At 38.6% G+C, this 19,541-nt stretch overlaps 4 protein-coding genes across 6 annotated transcripts in view; all 4 read right to left on the bottom strand.

The window, feature by feature from the left end:
* Positions 1-2,215, bottom strand: part of LOC103378722 (guanine nucleotide-binding protein G(o) subunit alpha) — a 7,500-nt gene extending 5,285 nt beyond the window's left edge. The window contains exons 1-2 of the mRNA XM_008310028.3: positions 1,583-2,215; positions 1,406-1,448 (exon numbers count right to left, since the gene is read on the bottom strand). Coding sequence (XP_008308250.1) covers positions 1,406-1,448; positions 1,583-1,700 — 161 coding nt within the window. The 5' untranslated portion in view covers positions 1,701-2,215. The remainder of the gene's footprint in view (positions 1-1,405; positions 1,449-1,582) is intronic.
* A 1,309-nt stretch (positions 2,216-3,524) lies between these two features.
* On the bottom strand, positions 3,525-9,839 carry tradd (tnfrsf1a-associated via death domain). Of its 3 annotated transcripts, none has more exons than XM_008310025.2 (6): positions 9,719-9,774; positions 9,312-9,358; positions 6,624-6,775; positions 6,254-6,534; positions 5,863-6,010; positions 3,525-4,588 (listed from the first exon to the last, which is right to left on the bottom strand). In XM_008310025.2, the coding sequence occupies exons 3-6, from the start codon at positions 6,772-6,774 to the stop codon at positions 4,302-4,304; spliced, it is 867 nt and encodes a 288-aa protein (XP_008308247.1). In that variant the 5' UTR covers position 6,775; positions 9,312-9,358; positions 9,719-9,774; the 3' UTR covers positions 3,525-4,301. The 3 variants fall into 3 exon arrangements, with proteins under 3 accessions (XP_008308247.1, XP_024911406.1, XP_008308248.1); XM_025055638.1 differs by lacking the exon at positions 9,312-9,358 and adding an exon at positions 7,813-7,896 and having other exon boundaries at positions 9,719-9,734; XM_008310026.2 differs by lacking the exon at positions 9,312-9,358 and having other exon boundaries at positions 9,719-9,839.
* A 532-nt stretch (positions 9,840-10,371) lies between these two features.
* ogfod1 (2-oxoglutarate and iron-dependent oxygenase domain containing 1) lies at positions 10,372-15,951 on the bottom strand. Its single transcript, XM_008310024.3, has 13 exons — positions 15,650-15,951; positions 14,715-14,860; positions 14,580-14,626; positions 12,840-12,940; positions 12,567-12,683; positions 12,391-12,482; positions 12,038-12,166; positions 11,749-11,862; positions 11,602-11,675; positions 11,283-11,512; positions 11,069-11,197; positions 10,916-10,974; positions 10,372-10,552 (listed from the first exon to the last, which is right to left on the bottom strand). The coding sequence occupies exons 1-13, from the start codon at positions 15,804-15,806 to the stop codon at positions 10,388-10,390; spliced, it is 1,560 nt and encodes a 519-aa protein (XP_008308246.1). The 5' UTR covers positions 15,807-15,951; the 3' UTR covers positions 10,372-10,387.
* Positions 15,952-16,228: 277 nt separating this feature from the next.
* Positions 16,229-18,932, bottom strand: nudt21 (nudix hydrolase 21). Its single transcript, XM_008310023.3, has 7 exons — positions 18,623-18,932; positions 18,100-18,300; positions 17,952-18,015; positions 17,778-17,867; positions 17,411-17,486; positions 17,167-17,281; positions 16,229-16,614 (listed from the first exon to the last, which is right to left on the bottom strand). Exons 1-7 carry the CDS (start codon positions 18,742-18,744, stop codon positions 16,593-16,595), a joined length of 690 nt encoding a protein of 229 aa, XP_008308245.1. The 5' UTR covers positions 18,745-18,932; the 3' UTR covers positions 16,229-16,592.
* Positions 18,933-19,541: the final 609 nt, after the last annotated feature.

The following is a 19,541-nucleotide window of genomic DNA, read 5'->3' as shown; positions in this document are numbered from 1 at the left end:
ATGGACGGATAGTATGATACTATGATACTGGAGGTGGAGCAGCAGCAGGTGAAATGTAAGGAAATGAGATAAGGAAAAAGATGGAAGCTGGTGGTAGAGGGAAGCACAGGGGGAGGGGTTGGGGGAGAGGAGAATGAATTGAGAAGGCCTGGAATGGAGGTAAGGTAAGGAAATATGAGCTGGGGGTTTATGGGAAAGGAAGGGAGTGATGTAGAAGAAGGAGGTAGGAGTTGAAAGAAAACGAAGGAAACAAGGCGTCAAAGGGAGTTCAAGACGACCGAGGAGAAGTCAAAGAAAATGGAACAAGCTAAAGGCCAAAGGGAGTCAGAAGCAGGAGGTGTAAAGATTAGGAAATAAATAGGAAAATGAGGTAAGAAGAAAGAGTGACCACAACAAAGGAAATTGGTCAAAAATGAAGGAATGAATCAGGAACAGTAGCTGAAGGTACTGGAAGGGGCAGAGCAAAAAAAGGAGGAGAATATGGCCAATGCTGAAATGAGTTTGGAGGCAGGAAATAGATGCGCAAAGAGAAAACAGGAGGACGAAAAAAGGGCAAGAAACAACCAGGATGGAGAGGGAAGAATGCAGGACAGGACAAGAGGAGCTGAGATGGTGCAGTACAGAAAAGCCCGCCAATGCCCATACACTTTTGTGCAAAATTAAGACTGGATGGACCGAAACATCCAGAAGCTTTAAAAGGTTTAGAGAAAACAACAGCAACAGAAACAACGATTGAAAAACACCAGCGGATGATTTTTAGCTTGGAGAGGAGGAGGAGGAGGAGGTTTTGATGTGGTTTTAGGGGCAATATTTCTGAGTAAATCCGCTTTATAGTACAAAGTACTCCCAGCGATATCAGGCACTTAAAGCCATTAAGATTAAAAGCAGAGGTATTCACTAATGGAGCTGCAGTGACCTCACAGAAGCAGAGGGAGAGAGACACTGAGAGAGAAAGACAGAGAGAGAGAGAGAACAACACCCACTGATCCCCAGCCGATCACTCCCTGTAGTCGTTTCAGAGCAGTCACATCAGCACCAGGAGTGAGAACAGCTTCGCAACTCCTCACTGCTCCTCTGCAGGAGAAGGTGCATGAGGAGACACCGGCTCCTCTCTCTCTCTTTCTCTCTCTCTCTGGCTCTCTCGCTCTCTCACCCTCTCTCGCTCTCTCTCTCGGCCTCTTGAAACATGGCGGCTCAACCAGCTTGAGCGCAGAGAGAGAGGGGAGGTGGAAGTGGGGGGGAGGGGGGGGGCGGTAGGCAAGAGAAGGAGGAGGAGGAGGCTAAATCTCGGGCCTTTGACTCGTCCTCCTCCATCGGTGTAAGTTTGTTAAAATAAAATAGGAGCGAGAGAACCCGGCAGGGAAAATGCGCACACACATGAACACACAAGCACACGGTCACTCACTTCATCTGCTTGACAATTGTGCTCTTTCCGGATTCTCCGCCGCCTGTGGAGAAACGGAAGGAGGGTAGAAGTGAGAAGTGAAATCAGCACCACGGAGAGCACCAGCACCACTACCACTACCTCTACCACTCCCCGGCCACACCGGGAGCCCGCGACACCGCCGATCGCTTCTCTTACCGAGCAATAGCAATTTGACGTCCTTGGCGGCCACCAATCCGTCCTCCTTCAGGTTCTTCTCGATGGCCTTGCTCCGGTCCAGAGCTGCGCGCTCTTCGGCGCTCAGTGTACATCCCATGTTTCCAGGCGAAGAAACAATCCTCCGGTCGCAGTAGCAGTGATGGTGGTGGTGATGGTGGCTGTGGTCCGCCCTGTCCCTCCTCTCCACTCTCAGTCACAGCGCGGTCTCTCTCTGTCGCTCCTTTACTACAGCATTAGGCCCGGATTGGGGGCAGAACACAGCCACGGTCCACGGACGCTCCTCTCCTCCGTGTCTCCCTGTCTGTGTGTCAGTGTGTGTGTGTATCTGTGATTCTCGCAGCGTCCCCTCTCACAGAGGGAGTTGGGGGGTGGGGTCGAAGAGCTAGAGCCTGCGGGTTATGGTTGTTGTAGCGTTGGGAGGGGGCCCTCTGTGTGTGTGTGTGTGTGGTTGTCTATAGGGCGGTTCTGCTGCTGTTCCTGCTGCTGCTACTGCTGCTGCTGCTAGTGCCGCTGCTGAAGATGATGACGATAATGACGAAGACAGAGCTTGAGCGATTTCAACTTATGTGTGCGCGCAAACGGGCAGCAGGAACGGCGCGAGCGCGGCTTTAGGGGCTGTGCGCGACGCTCAACCACCAATCACGGTAGACCAGCGGTGTGACGTCAGAGCCACACAACGACCTGTAATCACTGTTTGTTGAAGATTATTCAACAGAGAGACACTTCGGACGTAAAGACGCCTTGCTGGTGTAACATTCTATGTCACTAACTAAGACGTCTTTGCGACTTCTAGAAGTTTTGGAGTCATTCTTTAATTTTAGTGTAAGTACCTGTGGGATGATAGTGATTGGTTATCCACAAGATTAACTAATCAGTCCACCCTTTGTGTGTGAATCAGAAACTCCCAGTTTAGGCCAAGTTATTTGAAAAAACGTTACTCCACACAATAAAGGGAACAAATATAAAAATGAACCAGAAAAGACAGGAGTCATGCTAAACTGAAACAAGAACAGGACGTTTAATGGACAGCGTCCACTCCAATCCAATCCAACCAGTAGACACAATGTGCTTCACAGTATAAATACAACCAAGAAAAACACACACAAGGACAATTCAGTTCCATTTATAAGACACAGGGAAGCCAAATGAAAACTATTAAACAGAAAATATACATGTTACATACAAAGTGTTTTTTGAAAATAGTAAAAGTGGGGAACAACCTGACCTGGATGAGCAACTCCTTCCAGAGATTAGGGGCAACACCTGAGAAAGCCAGGAGTGGCAGGAGGGAATAAATTTGACTTCAGTATTTTGAGGACATTACCTTAATTTTGTTGCAAAGTAAAATAATTGTTTATTTTTCCATAGAGCTAGAATGTTCAGAGATCTGGTAATATAAGTACCTAAAAAATACATTTTCTTTACCTGTAAATCTCTGTGATAGATTTTTTTTAATGCTCCATTGTGAATGCACTAATGTTATCCCGAGGTGTTAGGTCTATGATTACATGCAAGGTCTGCACTGGAGGTTATTCTGGGAGCACAGAGCAGAAGTAAGTGTTTGAAAGTCTGATAAAACCTTCTAATCTATACATTACATCTGGTCAGATGCTGAAGCCGACTGTAAAAGAGGGGGGTGGGACACACACACACACATCCATCCATCACCTTTAAAGAGAAACACAAACCTTTCTGCCTTAACGCCCACACACATTATGACACATTCAGACACATACACACAGTGCATGTGTTCAGTAATCAGAGGTTTAATCATAATGAGCATGTGCACGTGTGTGTGACAGTGAGTGATGGTAGGCAGGCAGCAATGGAGGATTACCACAAAATTATACCTGAGGGAATTTAGACAAAATGATGTTTTCAGTTTTAATCACATTAATGCATCAGAGCCAAACACAGAGACTTTTGGTTCACAGCCATTTAATTTGAATGTACCCACTTTATATAAAAAAACATCTTTAACATCATTATTTGGGCCATTAGCCACAATCATAGACAGTAAATAGGACGTGGACTTAGACATCAGATTGGATAACTGAAGCTGAGGAACTAGATTGTCTGTGCTCTGCTGGTGTCTGTAGTAACATCTGTTTAGAATAAAGTGTCAGTTGGTTGATAACTTCAATCAACATTTAGATTCTGTTTGAGTCATATGCTGTATGTGTCATCTTTTTTGTCATTTGTCCTCTACCTTGGATCATTACAGTATTTACAAACTGATACTATATGTTCTATAGTAAACAGTGTAATTTGGATCCATAAACCTCTGCAGGAAAGGGGTTTTTGATGCCTGATTTACTAAAATCTTACATTACTTTAAAACTGCATGTCCACTTCTGTATCACAACTTTGGTTACAATACCAAAATCCACCTTGAAGTATAAGGGCTAAAATCAAAAAGTAAAGTGATAAAAACAAGTTATACAGTGCATTAAACATATTCTATAACAGTGATGACAGATCATTTTACCTACATAGAAAAACACATTATCAATAATGACAACTGCAAAGTAAAACAAGATATTAATCACTGATTTCTCATGCACACACATGCAAACACACATGCCCACACATGGACACACACACACACAAGAATGATTTGGAATGTGAAAAATATCCTTTTCACGACTTGTACATGAACCTGGACCAACAGAAACATATTTATGTCTTCAGCTCATGCCTATATGTCCAGAATGTTTTCAGCCAGACTGGTCAGTTTGCAGTCCTCCAGTGCTTTGATGAGTCGGCTCAGCTTGGCTGCTCTGCCCTCTGCCTGGATGAATCGGCTGAGGAGCTGATAGGCTTGCTCGTACAGCCCTTCCCTCTCGTACTCGTAGGCCAGGTTGTCTATGGCCTGGCCTTTCAAAGCGCAGCAGCTCTTCCCCAGTGCCCTCCCTACGTGTTTCCACTGTCGGCCCACTGCATTAGAAAAGCTCTGAACATCTGCTGCTGTAAGCATTCGGTCCTCTGACAGGTCAAGGGATGAATCATGAAGGGGAGGAGAGAACATTAATGGAAATTGTAGATGCTATTTGCGATTACATAAACCTCATTTCATGTCAACAGTAAACATTTCCAAGAATAACCCACAGACTCTCTACCTTAGATGACAGGTTCAAAGTTTTTTTAAGCAATGATTGTTTACGCTGTTTAAAAGCATTGTGTCTGGTTAAAGCATTAAAACAGTATTTAAAGCATCATCTAATGCAATTCAAAAGATTAAAAGTTAACCCTTTCTGGCTAACAAAGGACCCATTAGACACCACCACATCGAGGGTCAGTTATGTCTTAGAGTAAAAAATGTTTTAGTTGGTAGATAAAGTTTCACTGACTGACAAAACATAACACAGAACTAGTTTCCAATAAAGGCCAGGTCATCTTTGGCAAGAGTGAAAGGAGTAACAGGGACAAGGACGAAGGAGTGTCTCATAATGTCACACTGCATCTACCACAGATACGTAGGCTGCTGTTTGTTGTATTGGACTGTATTCAACATCTATTTTAGGAACCTTTTAAACTTGCTCCAAACAAAATTCCCTTAGAAAGTTTATATGTAAATATAAATACACATTTTTATAATACTAAAAATATATAAATACATGATATACTTTGATAATTATTTCATAATATAATTTTTAAATAATTTATATCTAAAATTATTTGAAGAGTGAAGGTGAAGAGTGAAGAGAACTACCCCTGTCCACCTCATCACTATTCTAATTCCAAAGTATGTGACTTCGTTATACAGAGGCTATACAAATAGTCTTCAGTAAGTCTTGCAGTATGCCTTAGTAGAGCCTAAGCAGAAATGACGCAGGCTTTAGGAGTGAGAGTGAACATTGAGCCTTAGTAAAAGAAAAACTAATCTCTTGCTGAAAATGTGCTGAGTTCAAGACATGGCCGGCAGACTTAATAATCAACTGGGTTTCTGACTCTGCAGTTTCCCTGCAACATGTTGACATAAATAAACCTCATGGCTGCCAGGAATTCATTAAAAAACAATTAAATGCCTGAATGATTGGAGCTAATGCATGGTACATTAAGTTTCTAGTAATGGTTTGAAACATACTGATGCAACTGCTTGTGCACATTACAATGGACAGAATAATTTTGTTCATTCTCCACTAAATGATCTATTCTTATCACGTGTAACTGTCACGGTGGTCTTTGTTAACTTTGAGCTTTGTTGCTGACACATTTAGGGAAAAAAGTCAACACTAAAAACATTGACCTCAACTCACCAAACACTTTATTCTGAAACTTGAAGCAGTTGCTGGGGAGAGGAGGCTCTTCTTGTACAATGATTGGTAACTGCTGAGCAGGACCAAGAGCCTGACGCCGCAGTTGCTGCTCCAGATGATCTATTTCCTCATCACGCAGACGCTCTGGCTGCAGCACAGATAAAAAAGAAAAAAAAAAAAAAAATATATATATATATATATATATCTCACCTAACATAGAAATAATAATAAAAAAATCCTAAACAATGAGAATAAATAATAAGAAACAGTGCAATTTAATCACAGACAAACTACTTTCATAGTGTAGATGAGGGATGGAAAATCTACAGTATAAGGTTTTGTAGAGTAAAAATGATAGAAAACGCTGGCGTCAACAAAAATGCTGGAAAACCTGTGAAAGGTGAATGCGCTCTAGGCAAAGTTCCAGCTCGTCCAGATCCTGGTCTAGGTTGTGTGTGCTGGCCTTTAGCTTGGTCTCCACTTTCAACTCTTGGGACAAGGACAGAAGCCGACAGGCGTGTTGTGAAAGAGACTGGCTCACAGCTCCAGAGCTGTAACTCTCCAGGAACTGCTGACAAGCTGCCACATCCACAAACTTCAGTTCCACACCCAGAAAGGGATCAGCGTCATGGACCTTCAGTATTTCATAGCCCCGAAGTCCTCCTGCAGAGTCTGAAAAAATGATTAACAGTTAACATTAACATAAAATTTTAAAAACTGCTCCAGTCTTAACAGATCCAAATGAAAGGGTCAGTTCTCACCAGTGAGTGTCAGCTTGATGACTTTAAAAATGATAAATTTCCCTCCTTGTTCTTTGAAAAGAGAAAGCAAGTTCACATTGGGACAAAGTGACTGCAGAAACAGAACAGCACATCCGGTCCATGGTCCGCGATCCACAACTTTGTCTGCCATTCTGTTGAAACATTTTCAAAGCCATAGACATAAAACCACTTCTGCCTTTTTCATATCAGCAGAAGGCTATAAAACATCAGTGTTACATTTGAAAGCATTTGGGGTCAAAAAGGTTGTAACACCAACAATTTATGTTTGGAGGATCAATACAGTACAGTATTTCTGATTCAGGGGTTTTTAGGACAGCCTATCTACGCATTCTTTAAATGTTTATTTATGAATTAGTAAACCAATTGAGAAAAGTAAAGTCAATTTCACTCTGATTTTTTATCCCATTATATGTGTAGAAAAGCCTTAGTCTTCTGACCTTTGTTTCCTTTATGGTTAGTTCTGCTGATTATTCTTTAACAGTGTATACAGTATATCATATAAACCTGTTTATGGTTGCTACTAATTCTAATCTCTGTCTCTCACTTTTGCTTCAAAATGGTATTAGCAGATCCAGAAAGGCCAAAAGTGAGTTTAAACCCAAGACCCTTTGAAAAGCATTGTTTAGACGCACATAAAAACACAACGTGATGTCAAAGCTGCATGGGGAGCAGAAGAGGAAATGAAACTAGTGCTAATTTATATTTGTGAAAAACACACATTATTTGTGACAAAAAAATCTCCTTAAGACCTTAAGTTGGGACCTGGGCCATATTTATTACATTATAGATTACTACATTATGTGACAATCCTATAATGTAATGTAATGTATACTGTAACAGTGGCCTGTATGCTATGATTGAAATGAGGACATCATGAACAGTCAAATACACACAGTATTTCATTCAATATAAAACAGAATGCAGATTTTTGCAATGACTTTTCATTAAAGTGATGGGTAAAATAAATCACTTAACCCTCTCACTAAATCCAGTTCCTTTGACCAGTATCAGGGAGAAATATATGTATTCTTGCATTTAAAAGCACATATGTGATACTGGCTTCTACTTGTTATGCCCTCACCCCACCTTATCCTATTTTACTCCAACCTTCATTACATAAAAACATGTTTAATCTCAGCCCCTCCTTGCCCTCCCCTGGGCCACCCACTTTCAACTCTTGTGCTCCGGATGAACCTCTGGAGCCTGAGGGCCTGCTCTCAGTGTTGTCTTCATGTAGGGGATGTGCAGCTTGCTGCGTGAAAAGAGCATCCTCTTAGCTGGATTATATTCATGTCCTCATATTACACAAATACACCATGTGCTGGCAAAAGGCTACACAGGAATCTCCACAATTTAGCCACTGCATAATTATGATGATCTTATCTACCAGTACTCTGGAAGTATAGTGTGAGATTATTTCAGCAGCTCTATGAGGATTAAGTGATCATCAGGAGCTTAAAACATATCGTTTGGCTTGTGCTGCCAAAAGGCAACGCGGTAGTATTTCCCTGGAGAGTTTGATTAATACTAAGCTGAAAAAAAAATTGTTTTTTTTTACTTTCTAATATGCTTTTCAAGTAATTAATAAAGCTATTTTGCATAAATGTAAGCTGCTCTTCTTTCTGTGTATAAGAGGTGCCAGAAGAAATACACAAAAAAGTAGATTACAATTACAAAGAAAAGTGGCATTAACTGTATCCAACACTTTATGAACATAAGTACTGAACACATAAGGCACAACATGCAATTTTCACTAAATATGTGTGGTACAGTAAAGTGCCCCCAGTGCAACATGTCAATTTATACAATCTATAAATCTACAAATCCTCAGTTCCAAACCTCCTTTGGTTCTAGCATTGTGCACTGTGATCCTCTTGGGTTTTTATTGCCAAGTAGCAGAAAACAGGGTTACTGCATCAGGCAGAGTGTGGCGTGTGCCAGAAAAGATTACCTGCTTGACTGCATTGTTCCGAGAACAACTTGTGGTGAGAAGGGACTTGGTATCAGTTTGTTGTTCTTTTCTACCTGTATAAAACCTTCCGTGCCAGTCAATGTGACTTCTTACATGGTAAGACATTATTATGCAAAGTTGTACCCGGAAATAAAAACTATGACACACTTCTTACTAGTTAATACCTGTTATAATTCAAAACATTAATTGATGTTTGATGGACTCTTAAAGCTTGTGTGTTTGGGATCAATTAACCTATTAACTTATTGTACATTTACTCTCACCTGTCTCATGGACAGTTCCTTATTCTTTATATTGTTATCAAATCATAACTAAGTACAAATTGCACAAGCAATTCTTAAGTTTATTCAGTGCTTATTATTATTTGGACACGTGGCCCACATTCCTAAAATGTGGTGAAAATGGGTGTGTTCAAACAAAAGGTGTTACCTTCTAAGATCTGAAGATAAGTACCTGACAATAAAGGCTGAAATACTGATCTCTTGTCTCAAATTCGTCTTTTGTATGAAAACACATTTTCGTTCTTTCACTTGTACAACAAAAATCACTTTGCACAAAGTCTCACATGGCAGTGATTACTTTCATCCATTTATTAATTTATTCATTAATTGTTGTCAAATAATTCAACCTAAAATGCATGTGCCAACTTGTTTCTTTCTATCGACAAATGTATTAGTAAATAATCTATCACTTACTGTCACTTGGATGCTAGGTATCTTACAAAAGCGGTAGTTGTGTATATCTGGAAACAAATAAAATACTTTAGGTAAAGTTCGCTGGTTTAATGAAGCAAAATATAAAGTTATGTTTAAAGTTTTGTAATACTCGCTTTATTTACACAGTATTATCTGTACCACAGTGACTCACTGTTTCATAAAGTACACAGAAATTCACAAAAGTTTCGATAACTATCACCGAAAACGTGCCTGGTGTTTGTGGAAGAGTACGGTAAAGCTCCCGTACAGCAGACACACCTGCCGTAAAATGTCGGCAAAACACACTAGTGGAATATCGGTATTTGTTGGACACAGTTAATGAGATTGGTTGTGTACCTTCACAATAATTCAGTTATATTTATGAAAAGTTGTTTAATGACACTTACCTTAAAACTTTGTTATAATCTTCGCCGACGCTTCCGGTTCTGTAACCACACCCACTGATGCACTGTGAACTTCCTGGCCGCCCATTGGCTGAGCATTAACCAAGAACTGCTCTGATTGGCCATCACAACAACACTACGCCAGGGGCAGAAATGATGACGGGAAGGAAACGTTTACCCCCCCCCCCCCCCATATGCATATGTAGGGCAAATCGTTTCAATGACGTGCACCCGAACATAAATGTTGTTTCTAACAACTGAAACCTTGAATCTAACAACTGAATCTTTAAAATGATAACAACTGATCATAAAGAGGTTGAGGCTGTTTTCGTCTTAATGAACTTCCATCACATTTTCTCAGCTTTCATGCTAATACATGTGCTGTGGTTACGTAAACTGCTCCCACTCGTGTTTATCTGCCCTTACAATAAAAACGCTGTCGTGTTTAAATATATAAAAATAAATCAAAGTAATGGTCCACGATGAAGTCCACACCGTTTCAGAGCAGGCCTATTTTGAACATGTTTTTTAGCTGCGTTATGATAAATAACTAACAAGGAAACTTAAACAATAAATGCTTTAAAGGTACTGATAGTTGCACCTTGGCCACAAATTAAATGATAAATTAACTATAAAACAGAGAGGTAAAAAATAACTAGCTTAAAATGTGATTTATTCATAGTACACAAAGGAGAAGTCAAAAAATGCTCTACAGCCTTTGCTTTGTTCTGCAAAATCAGAAAAGCTTTTGTGGTTGACATGTTTGACAAATCTTAGTGTCTCTTTGTCTCTGTAGACCAGGGCGAGTGAGTTGTCCTCTGGATAAACAGTCAGAAGCTGTGAAGAAGACAAATTAAACAGGTAAACATGAGCTTTGTCTTGGATGTCTTCAGCAAATGTCACCTACATTTGCCAGATCCGGCAGTTGTTTCAATACAGTGATTGACACAAAAGCATGTAGCTGACTTTTGACCTAATAAGTAGACATCACCAGATGTATCACAAATCCAGGAGTAGTTTTCTGTAGACCAGAGATTCTAATTAAGAAATGGCACACAGCTCAGGTGGTTCTGAGATTTCCATATATACCGCAAGCAGCATTGTCCTGTTTGACAACGATGTTCAACCTCACAGTCCAGCCTTCAGAGGCTAAACAGGCTGCAGCCAAAGAAACAGACACAGCTCAAGATCAAAACTTACCTCCTCATCTTCCTCATTAGCAACATAACAGGTGAAGCCTCCAAACTCTGACTGCCAGTCTGTAAAAAAATAACAATTACACATTATTATTATTATTATTGATTGATATTGTGTTCTCAATTTGTTTGTGTGGGTGTGTATTTGTAGTCTCACCTTTACAGCCAAATGGTAAAACCAGATCTAGGGCATACTCTGCCCTTGCTGCCTCACCATCATGCAGCAGAGTGTAGCTGCCATGAGACCACTGACGTACTTCACCACAACACACAGGTGTGCTCAGCTCTGCACAACACAGACACACAGATAATGGACACATAAGCACAGCTGTACAAACCTGTTTAGGGACACCCTTAAAACTGACAACAACCTTTCTCTTGGCTTGTATTTGATGACTCTGATCCATTTGCAGACACAGTGGCTTTTTTGTCGCCTATATTTCCCTCTGTCTCCTCCTCGTCATCATCAGCAGGGCACAGGAAGTGCAGTCGGAGACCAGTGAAGTTGGAAAGCAGCAGGAAGAAGGCCTCAGAATGAAGCAGCTCCCAGCAGCCACTCACACACTGAGGTAAGGAGTGCACAGAGGCCACTTCATAACATCTAAGAATTATAAAACAGACTAAAAAATTCTTCCAAACACAAATCAAGCCCAACATTGACTGTGTGAAAACAAACTGAACAGCAGGCACCTCTTGTTTGGTGGACCTCTCCTGGTCCACTGAATCTGAGAGAGTGCTTCAGCCACTTCCCTAAATTTTTCCTCCTGTAGATGGACACAAAGTGTTAAAAAAATCTTGTGAAAAAAATAACAGAAAAAAAGACATTTTAAGCTTCACCTTAAGAAAGTCTTTTAGCTGAATTTCAGAGCTGTCCTCAAACTCTTCCTGAATCTTTTCCTGATAGGCAATGTCCAGGTAAATTGGATTGATCCACTCCAGCAGCAGTGTCTCCTGTTGTCATGACATAAACTGAAGTTTAGGCTGTTTGACATTTTTAAAAACACATCAAACTCAAATAAAGGTGGTTGACAAATAAAACATTTATATTTTATTAGCTTCAGCGGAGATCATCTCAGGATGTTCGTGTACTCCAGACAAATAGCACAATAACTTCAGCCAAACTCACATCTCTGGGCAAGTGTGGGTTCCGTTGTATTTGTGGCTCTATGTAGCGAGTAGGACGCTCCAGTGTAGGTCCATGAAACCAGCCACTCAGAGAGAGACGGCACTTATCTCGTGACAAAACTTCTGAAACCTGGAAAACACATGAGTCAGATTTCTAATCATTATAGGTTGTTTTGTTTTGATTTTACACAAAAATTCAATTTAAACAAATAATTACTGCATTACTTATCAGAATTATGAGTTTATTTAGGATATGTCCTACAACAGGATTATTTATTTAGATTACATTTTGGGAGAATGTCATGCTTTTCACAATAGATCTATAGTTTCTTTTGGGAAATATAGAAAACGTACTTGGTGAAAGGAAACTGGAGAAACTTCAAAGAGGACCAGTGTGTTCAAGGATGGTACAAGTGACTTCACAATATTCGTTGGCTGAAGATTATCTGATAAAAATTATGAAATATAATATAATATATAACAGGGGTAAAAAGACACTGATGTTGTGAAACAGAGATTTGGATTGTCACCATCTGTTGCATATAGATCCAAGCTTCCTCCATCACTGCTTTCCCATGGAGGCACAAGATAGAGAATAAAAGCAACGCGTCTTCCCTCCAGTTCATCATCATGACACAGGAGAACATCTATTAAAAAAAAACCCTAACAAGTTATTTCATTAAATGCAATTTAACAGAATTTTATATTTTTTCTTAACAATATAGTTTCTAAATACTGTACATTTGTATTATTTGGTATTTTAATAAAAGAATGTGTTTGTAAAGTGTTAACACTAAGCTCACCTGTGTACTCATATTTGGCACATGAAATATCCACGGTGGGCTCCAGTTCCAAACCCAACACTTCACACAGCCAGGAGCGAAAAGGCTGAAACACTGCTGCCCTAAAAAACAGACAAATGGAAACAACGACAGTAAAAATGAATGTGTGTTTGTAGAGTAAACTACTAAACATACAGCCCAGTCATGGGTAATTTTTATATCAAAAATAGAATTAGGAAATGGTAAAAATAAAACAATTACATTTCATATGTACTACATGGATGTGGTCTGTATTTACACTGCAAATTGGATCATGCTGGTTTGCAATCTTAAAACTTGGCCTCCCTCCTGTTGTAAAATAGACAAAAAGCTACGCCTTTACCATTGCATGAAATGAAGCATTTTCCAGGCTTACACTCATGCGCGCACACACACAGATTGTTCTGCTGTCTGAAAGCTCACTATGACATTTTGCAGTGTAATAAATAATAGATGATGAAGGGAGGAGGTCTTTATTGTACAATTACCTATGACTTGTATTTTCCATGGGTAGATTAATTCAGCTTAAAATAATCACTGCATATTATTATTAGCTTGTAGTTAAGGATCACTTCAGCCTACAAACAATAATAATATAATATAAAAGAAAAGAAAATGCAACTTTGTTACGATATAACATTAATTATAAATAAAGATGAAGTCTAGAAGTGTGAGTGTCCTGTACATAGCACTGACTTAGTTTCACTGTCACTCTTTTATTACCAAAACATTTAGTAGTTTTGCACTGGATTATCAAAGAGCCAAACTGAGACAGACTGAAACAAAAAACAGTTATTTCTTCTAAGGGAGTTTTAGTTTACGGTGGAGAAGCAGCAGAAGCTCAGTCATAACCACCGATATGAGTTGATATATTAAAAAAAAAACAAACACCAGCAATAAATAAAGGAAGCCGGATAATTGAAACAAATACGTAAACTGTGCGAAAATGTGAACTCTGGCTCCACCTAGTGGAGATTATTCTGTACATTAGTCAAAATGTCTCTGGGCATCTTTGCTATAGATTACGTAAAAATAAACTCGTTGGCTATTTCATTAAATATATTATACGTAGGTTTTAGTTTTAGGGTACTTAAAATATGTTCTTGATATTCTTCTCAACACTAGAGAAAAAAAGATTTAAAAAAAACCCCCAAGAAAAACAAACTATGACAACACAGACCATACCATTGTAGGTTATAAAACAAACAAACAAACAAACAAACAAACAGATACGTGACTTAAAATATTAAATAACTAGGATTTTTCAGGAAATTATAAGACCCTAATTCTCCAACATGGGTTATGAAAGCATCAAAACCAATGTGACCTACATATTCCTAGCAGACTTGCTGACGTATGAAAGGAGGAAAGCTGAAAATAAACCCTGACAACAGTTATATTTTATTAAATGACTTAGTAAGGCATGGCATTAACTGAGCATAAAATACCAGAGTTCTACATTTAACACAGCAAAAATAAGTTTATGTATTTACACATTAAATTATAAATCATTAAATACACAAATACATGACACCAAATTTAAATTTCAACAAAGTAAGGCTGGATATATGAAGTATTGTAGATATTTGGAAGAATATGAGTGAGATTTGCCACAGGTAAATCCACAGAAATAATATTCACCATGCTAAGTAACACCAAATCTACAGCCAAAAGTTCTGCTCATGAAGAAAAGTCTTTTTTTTAATGAGTTAGCAAACTCACCTGAGTCCTGCAATATGTGGCTCTTTTCTCTTCTTAAGGTCATCTGACTGGATAATAACATCAACAGGAAAGTACTATGAAGTTATTGTAACACTCAAATGCAACATATATGTTTAAAAAGTGGGTAAATAAAACCTGCTTAAATTTGTAGAGATCATTTGACTTCTCGTGAAAGTTAAGATCCAAGAGTTCCCTCTGCAGGTTTTCCACAAATGTCTCGCTGCTGAGGAAGTTTTTAATGATGCAGTGAGGAAAAGGGTGGCAGTCCAGCTCTAGATCCCCTAGACAAACATGACAAAGGGCAATAATGCTTCAGGAGAACTAGCCGAATTACAAATAAGTAATAAGTTGTTTAGGTAATAATAAGTTGTTAAGTAATAACTTCAAAAAGGCAATGACAGGTATACAAAATGGCCACCAAAAGGCAGTGAGACACAAATGAAAGTTCAGTTACATCGAGGGCAACTGGAGTAAGTAAGACTGAAGCTTCTTACTCCGTCCAGTTGCCTATTTTATTTTATTTTATACTCCGTCCAGTTGCCTATTTTTTTTTATTTATTTTTTTTTGCCGTATCTATTTTTTGATAAGATGACCTGGATGACTGAGAAACTACACAGACAATTTCCATCATCATCATCTGGAGCTTGGGGACTGGAGCCATCTCCAGCAGTCAAGGTGCAAGGGCGGAAAATACAGTTCGCAGTCCATTGCTGCGACACATAAAAACAAACTACATTTTATACTCACGCTCAGACGCCTGAGTAACCAGAGAAAACCCACCAAAAGTTTGGATATGTCTTTCTTTTTGTCATTACTCATTAGTAAGTTAGACAGACCACAGCGTCTGTTTAATGGTTTAGGTTGTATTTGTCATGACATTATAAACACATCAAGAGTATAAATCCGTTTTCTAGCTGCTAGCAACAGTAAGTTGCGTTCGGAATCAACGTGACAATTTTGGTGGGTTGATCACAGTTATTACTACTGACACTGCTCGACTGTTACGCCACCGTTTTTGATTGGCCAGAAGATTCCTCTAATACCAGCGGGGGACATCAGTGTGGCTCACCAAGCATGCAGCGACTCTTAAGGCTCCACGCTTCCTTCACTTCCCTCTTCAGCTGCTCATCCTGGAGCACTGAAGTAAGTTCCGCTCTTTGCTCACTCTTCTTCTGCCGTTTCTTCCCACTTTTATCACATTTGTCCTGACTCCGTTTCGACGCCATTATTATAAACCATACAATGCGAACTAGGTTATTACGTCGTTGTCAATCAATTTTGGAAACACTCACAGCTGCCACACGAGTGACGTGCTGAGCCACACGGCGATGTTGTCGCAGGATGATGACGTGTATGCGTTTTTACCCATAGTACAGGCTGAAAGGCGTTTGAATTTAAAGTAAAATAAACCATGTCTCCGTATCCTTTCTGTTTCATTATACTGTATTACCACAACTGTGTTGTTATTCTTAAAAATAATGTAAGTTAAATGTAGAGATTTTTTTTACAGAAATTGTGATAAAATATTTAGTCAAATTTTATTTCCAAAATAAATTCTCTATGCTAATAAGATCTAATAAGAATTTTAGAAAATAAGTACCCTAATAAAATCTTGTCTAAATAATTAAAAAACACCTGGTCCACCTTATAATAAAACACACATGATCGATTTATTAAAAATGAAAACAACAGCCTTCTTACATTTTAAAAGAACAGGAAACTCAATGTTGAAGTTTTTTAATCAGACAATGTCCTGGATTTGAGACTACATACTGTAAAATCAGTCTCAGGACACAAATATTTGTGGCACAATATCAAAACAGGCAGTTTCTTAAAAAACAAAACAAATAACCAAAAGGACTATTAATATACCCAAAATGACAAACTCTTCTTCTGAAAAAGTCAATCAGACAAGTCTCTTTAATCAAACACATTGTTTTCCATCTTCTCAGTTTTCCTCAGTTGGGGCTGTACTCACAGAGACAGCCAAGAAAGACTTCTGCTTCACAAAGTTAGTTGTAGATAAAGTTAAACCTATGAAGAAAATACAAACGTTATTATAGTGAAACAGGCGTAGTGGGAGTTTGTAAAAACATGAAGAAACATAAAAGACATGGTGATTAGGTCTGGCTAAGCAGAAGAATATCTAACAGTGTTTAAATGTATGGGTGTTCACACTTGTTGGCTTGAGAGCTGCTTTTCAAATGACCAGATCAAAGTGAACTACATACATTAATAATATTATATATATTTAGCCATATGAGCTGAATATACCTTATATATACACATTATATTTTGATTAAATAGCTGTAGCTGTATGGCACAGCATGATTCAATACTTTGTTGCTAATTTAGTCCTAGACATTGTTTTTATTTTCATTTTAATTGCTCATGATCTACCAAGCACTCCCTTTGCAATCTACTGGTAGATCCCAATCTACTTTTATATTACTTTAATATTATTCTTCCTGCCCTATAGCTAAGGTTAAAACAACAGCCTCTATCACTGTAATGCCTTTCAATAAATTACATTAACTCCTATGATCATAAGCAAGAAAAATAACCCAAACAAAATAAAAACATCACCTGCTTAACAACTGGGGTAGACTGGAAATGATGGGTCCATATCCAGGGGCATTGTCGTAGAGTTCAAACAGAGGAGCTGCCACCAGTTTATAATTTTTAGGGACAGCAAACAGTGCTGTAAAAAACACATTTTAGAAATTTAAGACGAGAAGCAACAATTCTTGTCAAATCACTTTTGAGTTGTATGTACATGAATTTACCATTAAGATGAAGTACGATTCTAAAAATGTAATGTGGGACACACCTTTTTCCTGAAGCTGGACCAGAAACAGTTTTTTATGCTCCTTGGGTTTGGTGATATGAGCTGGAATGTAGGGATACTGTAAACAGAAGCAAGATGAGTTGAAAGTACAAGGTATTACTGATAAGCAGTTTTTGTTTGAATTGCATTTTTATAGTAGAAAATTTTAATAAAAACAACCAATATAAGAATTTGGGGTAAAGAAATACTCAACAGTATATTAACATGGTTGTTTTTGTTAGAACACAGCTGTTAGCTTCCTTCGCTAACATTAGCCTTTTTCACTACATGTTCCATTTAGAGAAATTTTAACCATTTTAACAAATGTTCATTAAATGATGAAAATAGTTTTTCTGTGTGTGTTACTAACCTGCGGAGGCTCAAAATTGGGCCGCCACCAGTTACCAATGCAGTCATCTATCACCCAGTCTTGCTTCACTCCGTCCTGTCGTCCAAGGATCTTAAATTTGAACAAAAAACAATTAATTTAAAAACTCGAGTCAGGACAGTGACATGGGACTCCAGATGTCGCAGTGACTCCTACCTCAGTCATAAGACGTTTCAGACCCTCCACCTCATCTTCTCCAGGATTCAGCTCTCCACCTGGCCTGCAGACAATAACAATCAATCTATTAAAAACATGGTAATTCTTCCAGTTTATAAATAAACAATTTACTTGAACACAAACATACAATTTGAAGAAAGTGGTACCAAGCTGCAGCAGTAACACATGAGGAAGTCTATGTTCATGGACAATGAGAACACCCTCCACTGTCCTTCTCATTCCCATTTTATCAAATTCCTCCCGCATCCTCTGGAACCGAGCTGCCACTGAACTGTCCTTTTCATAGAGGGGTTCTTTAGTGCCAAATGTGTAGTTGGTCAGAGGGTATCTGAGAAGAAAAAAAAACAAAAAAATGTTCACATGTCTAAACAACTATAACATTACAATAACATTTGAAATTAACTTAAAAATAAATTTGAGTGACTGAGTAACACCTTAAAAATAACTACACCCTATTATTATTTATTTTTTAGATAGCGTGCTATTACAATTGCCAATAATTCTGAATTCTTATAATTTCATATCAACCCTAAATTCAATTCATTTAGCTTAGTAGGCTAATTCAGTACCGCAAATCGCTCAATATATTAGTATACACTAATGCAGATTTGTGATGGGATGTTACCAGCCGTTGGCACTCATGGACTCACAGATTGATAGTCCTCTCCAGGGTGAGCGGTTTTGCGGGCCCGCTAATGTATTTGTTCCCAAACTGAACGGAACCACCGCGCGGCCAGCCCGTGGATGAGCGACTCGGAGGCCCAACCGACATTTTCAAAAAAGAACTCCGTGAAATAGAATCTCACTTGGATGATCTGCGTGCTGATTTAATTTGCGTTGTACTATCACAAATAAATACTCAACAATTTCAAAATTCTCTTTTGAACAAGCTGCAACAATCCCTCCACTATCGATTCCTCGGGTACTCCTTTTCCGGGTAGGAAAGCGAGGACATCCGGTCAGAAATATCCGACAGCGACACCTGTTGGTAGAATGTATATAGGGGGGAAAACAGATCACAACATTTTCCCCCAAAACTGTAGCCGCTATGAATTGCAAATTTAGTCAAAAATATTTGTGAAGGAGTCCCAGCAAAAATTAAAACAATTACGTAAAGGTATAATAAATGAAACTCACCAGAGAAAAGCCTTCTTCTTCTTCTTTTTCTTTCAGCTTTGTCCCTTTTTTCAGGGGTTGTCACAGCGAATGTTGCATGCCAATAATCTGAATATTTAAAAATATCACCCAAAACATGCCTTACGTCACGAGAAACTGCAAAAAATTAAATAAATAAAAAATAAAAAAGCCCTAGAAATGCATCAAAATGAAAGTTTATTCTCCAAAACATGCTGCCAAGAAAAACTGCAAAAAATATATTATCTGAATATTTCAAAATATCACCACAAACAAGCCATACTATAGACTTACTATAGCCTTACGTTATGATAAAATTCAAAAAAATTAAAAGCCTCAGAAATGCCTCAAAATGCAAGTTTATGTGCCAAAACCTGCTGCCAAATGAATAATTTGTTCTAAAAACTGAAAAAATATTTTATCTGAATATTTTAA

Source organism: Cynoglossus semilaevis, chromosome 5 (genome assembly GCF_000523025.1).
Source record: "Cynoglossus semilaevis isolate Cse_v1.0 chromosome 5, Cse_v1.0, whole genome shotgun sequence".
Taxonomy (NCBI): Eukaryota; Metazoa; Chordata; class Actinopteri; order Pleuronectiformes; family Cynoglossidae; genus Cynoglossus; species Cynoglossus semilaevis.
The sequence above is the reverse complement of the archived record's forward strand: the minus strand, read 5'-3'. Positions and strand labels throughout refer to the sequence as shown.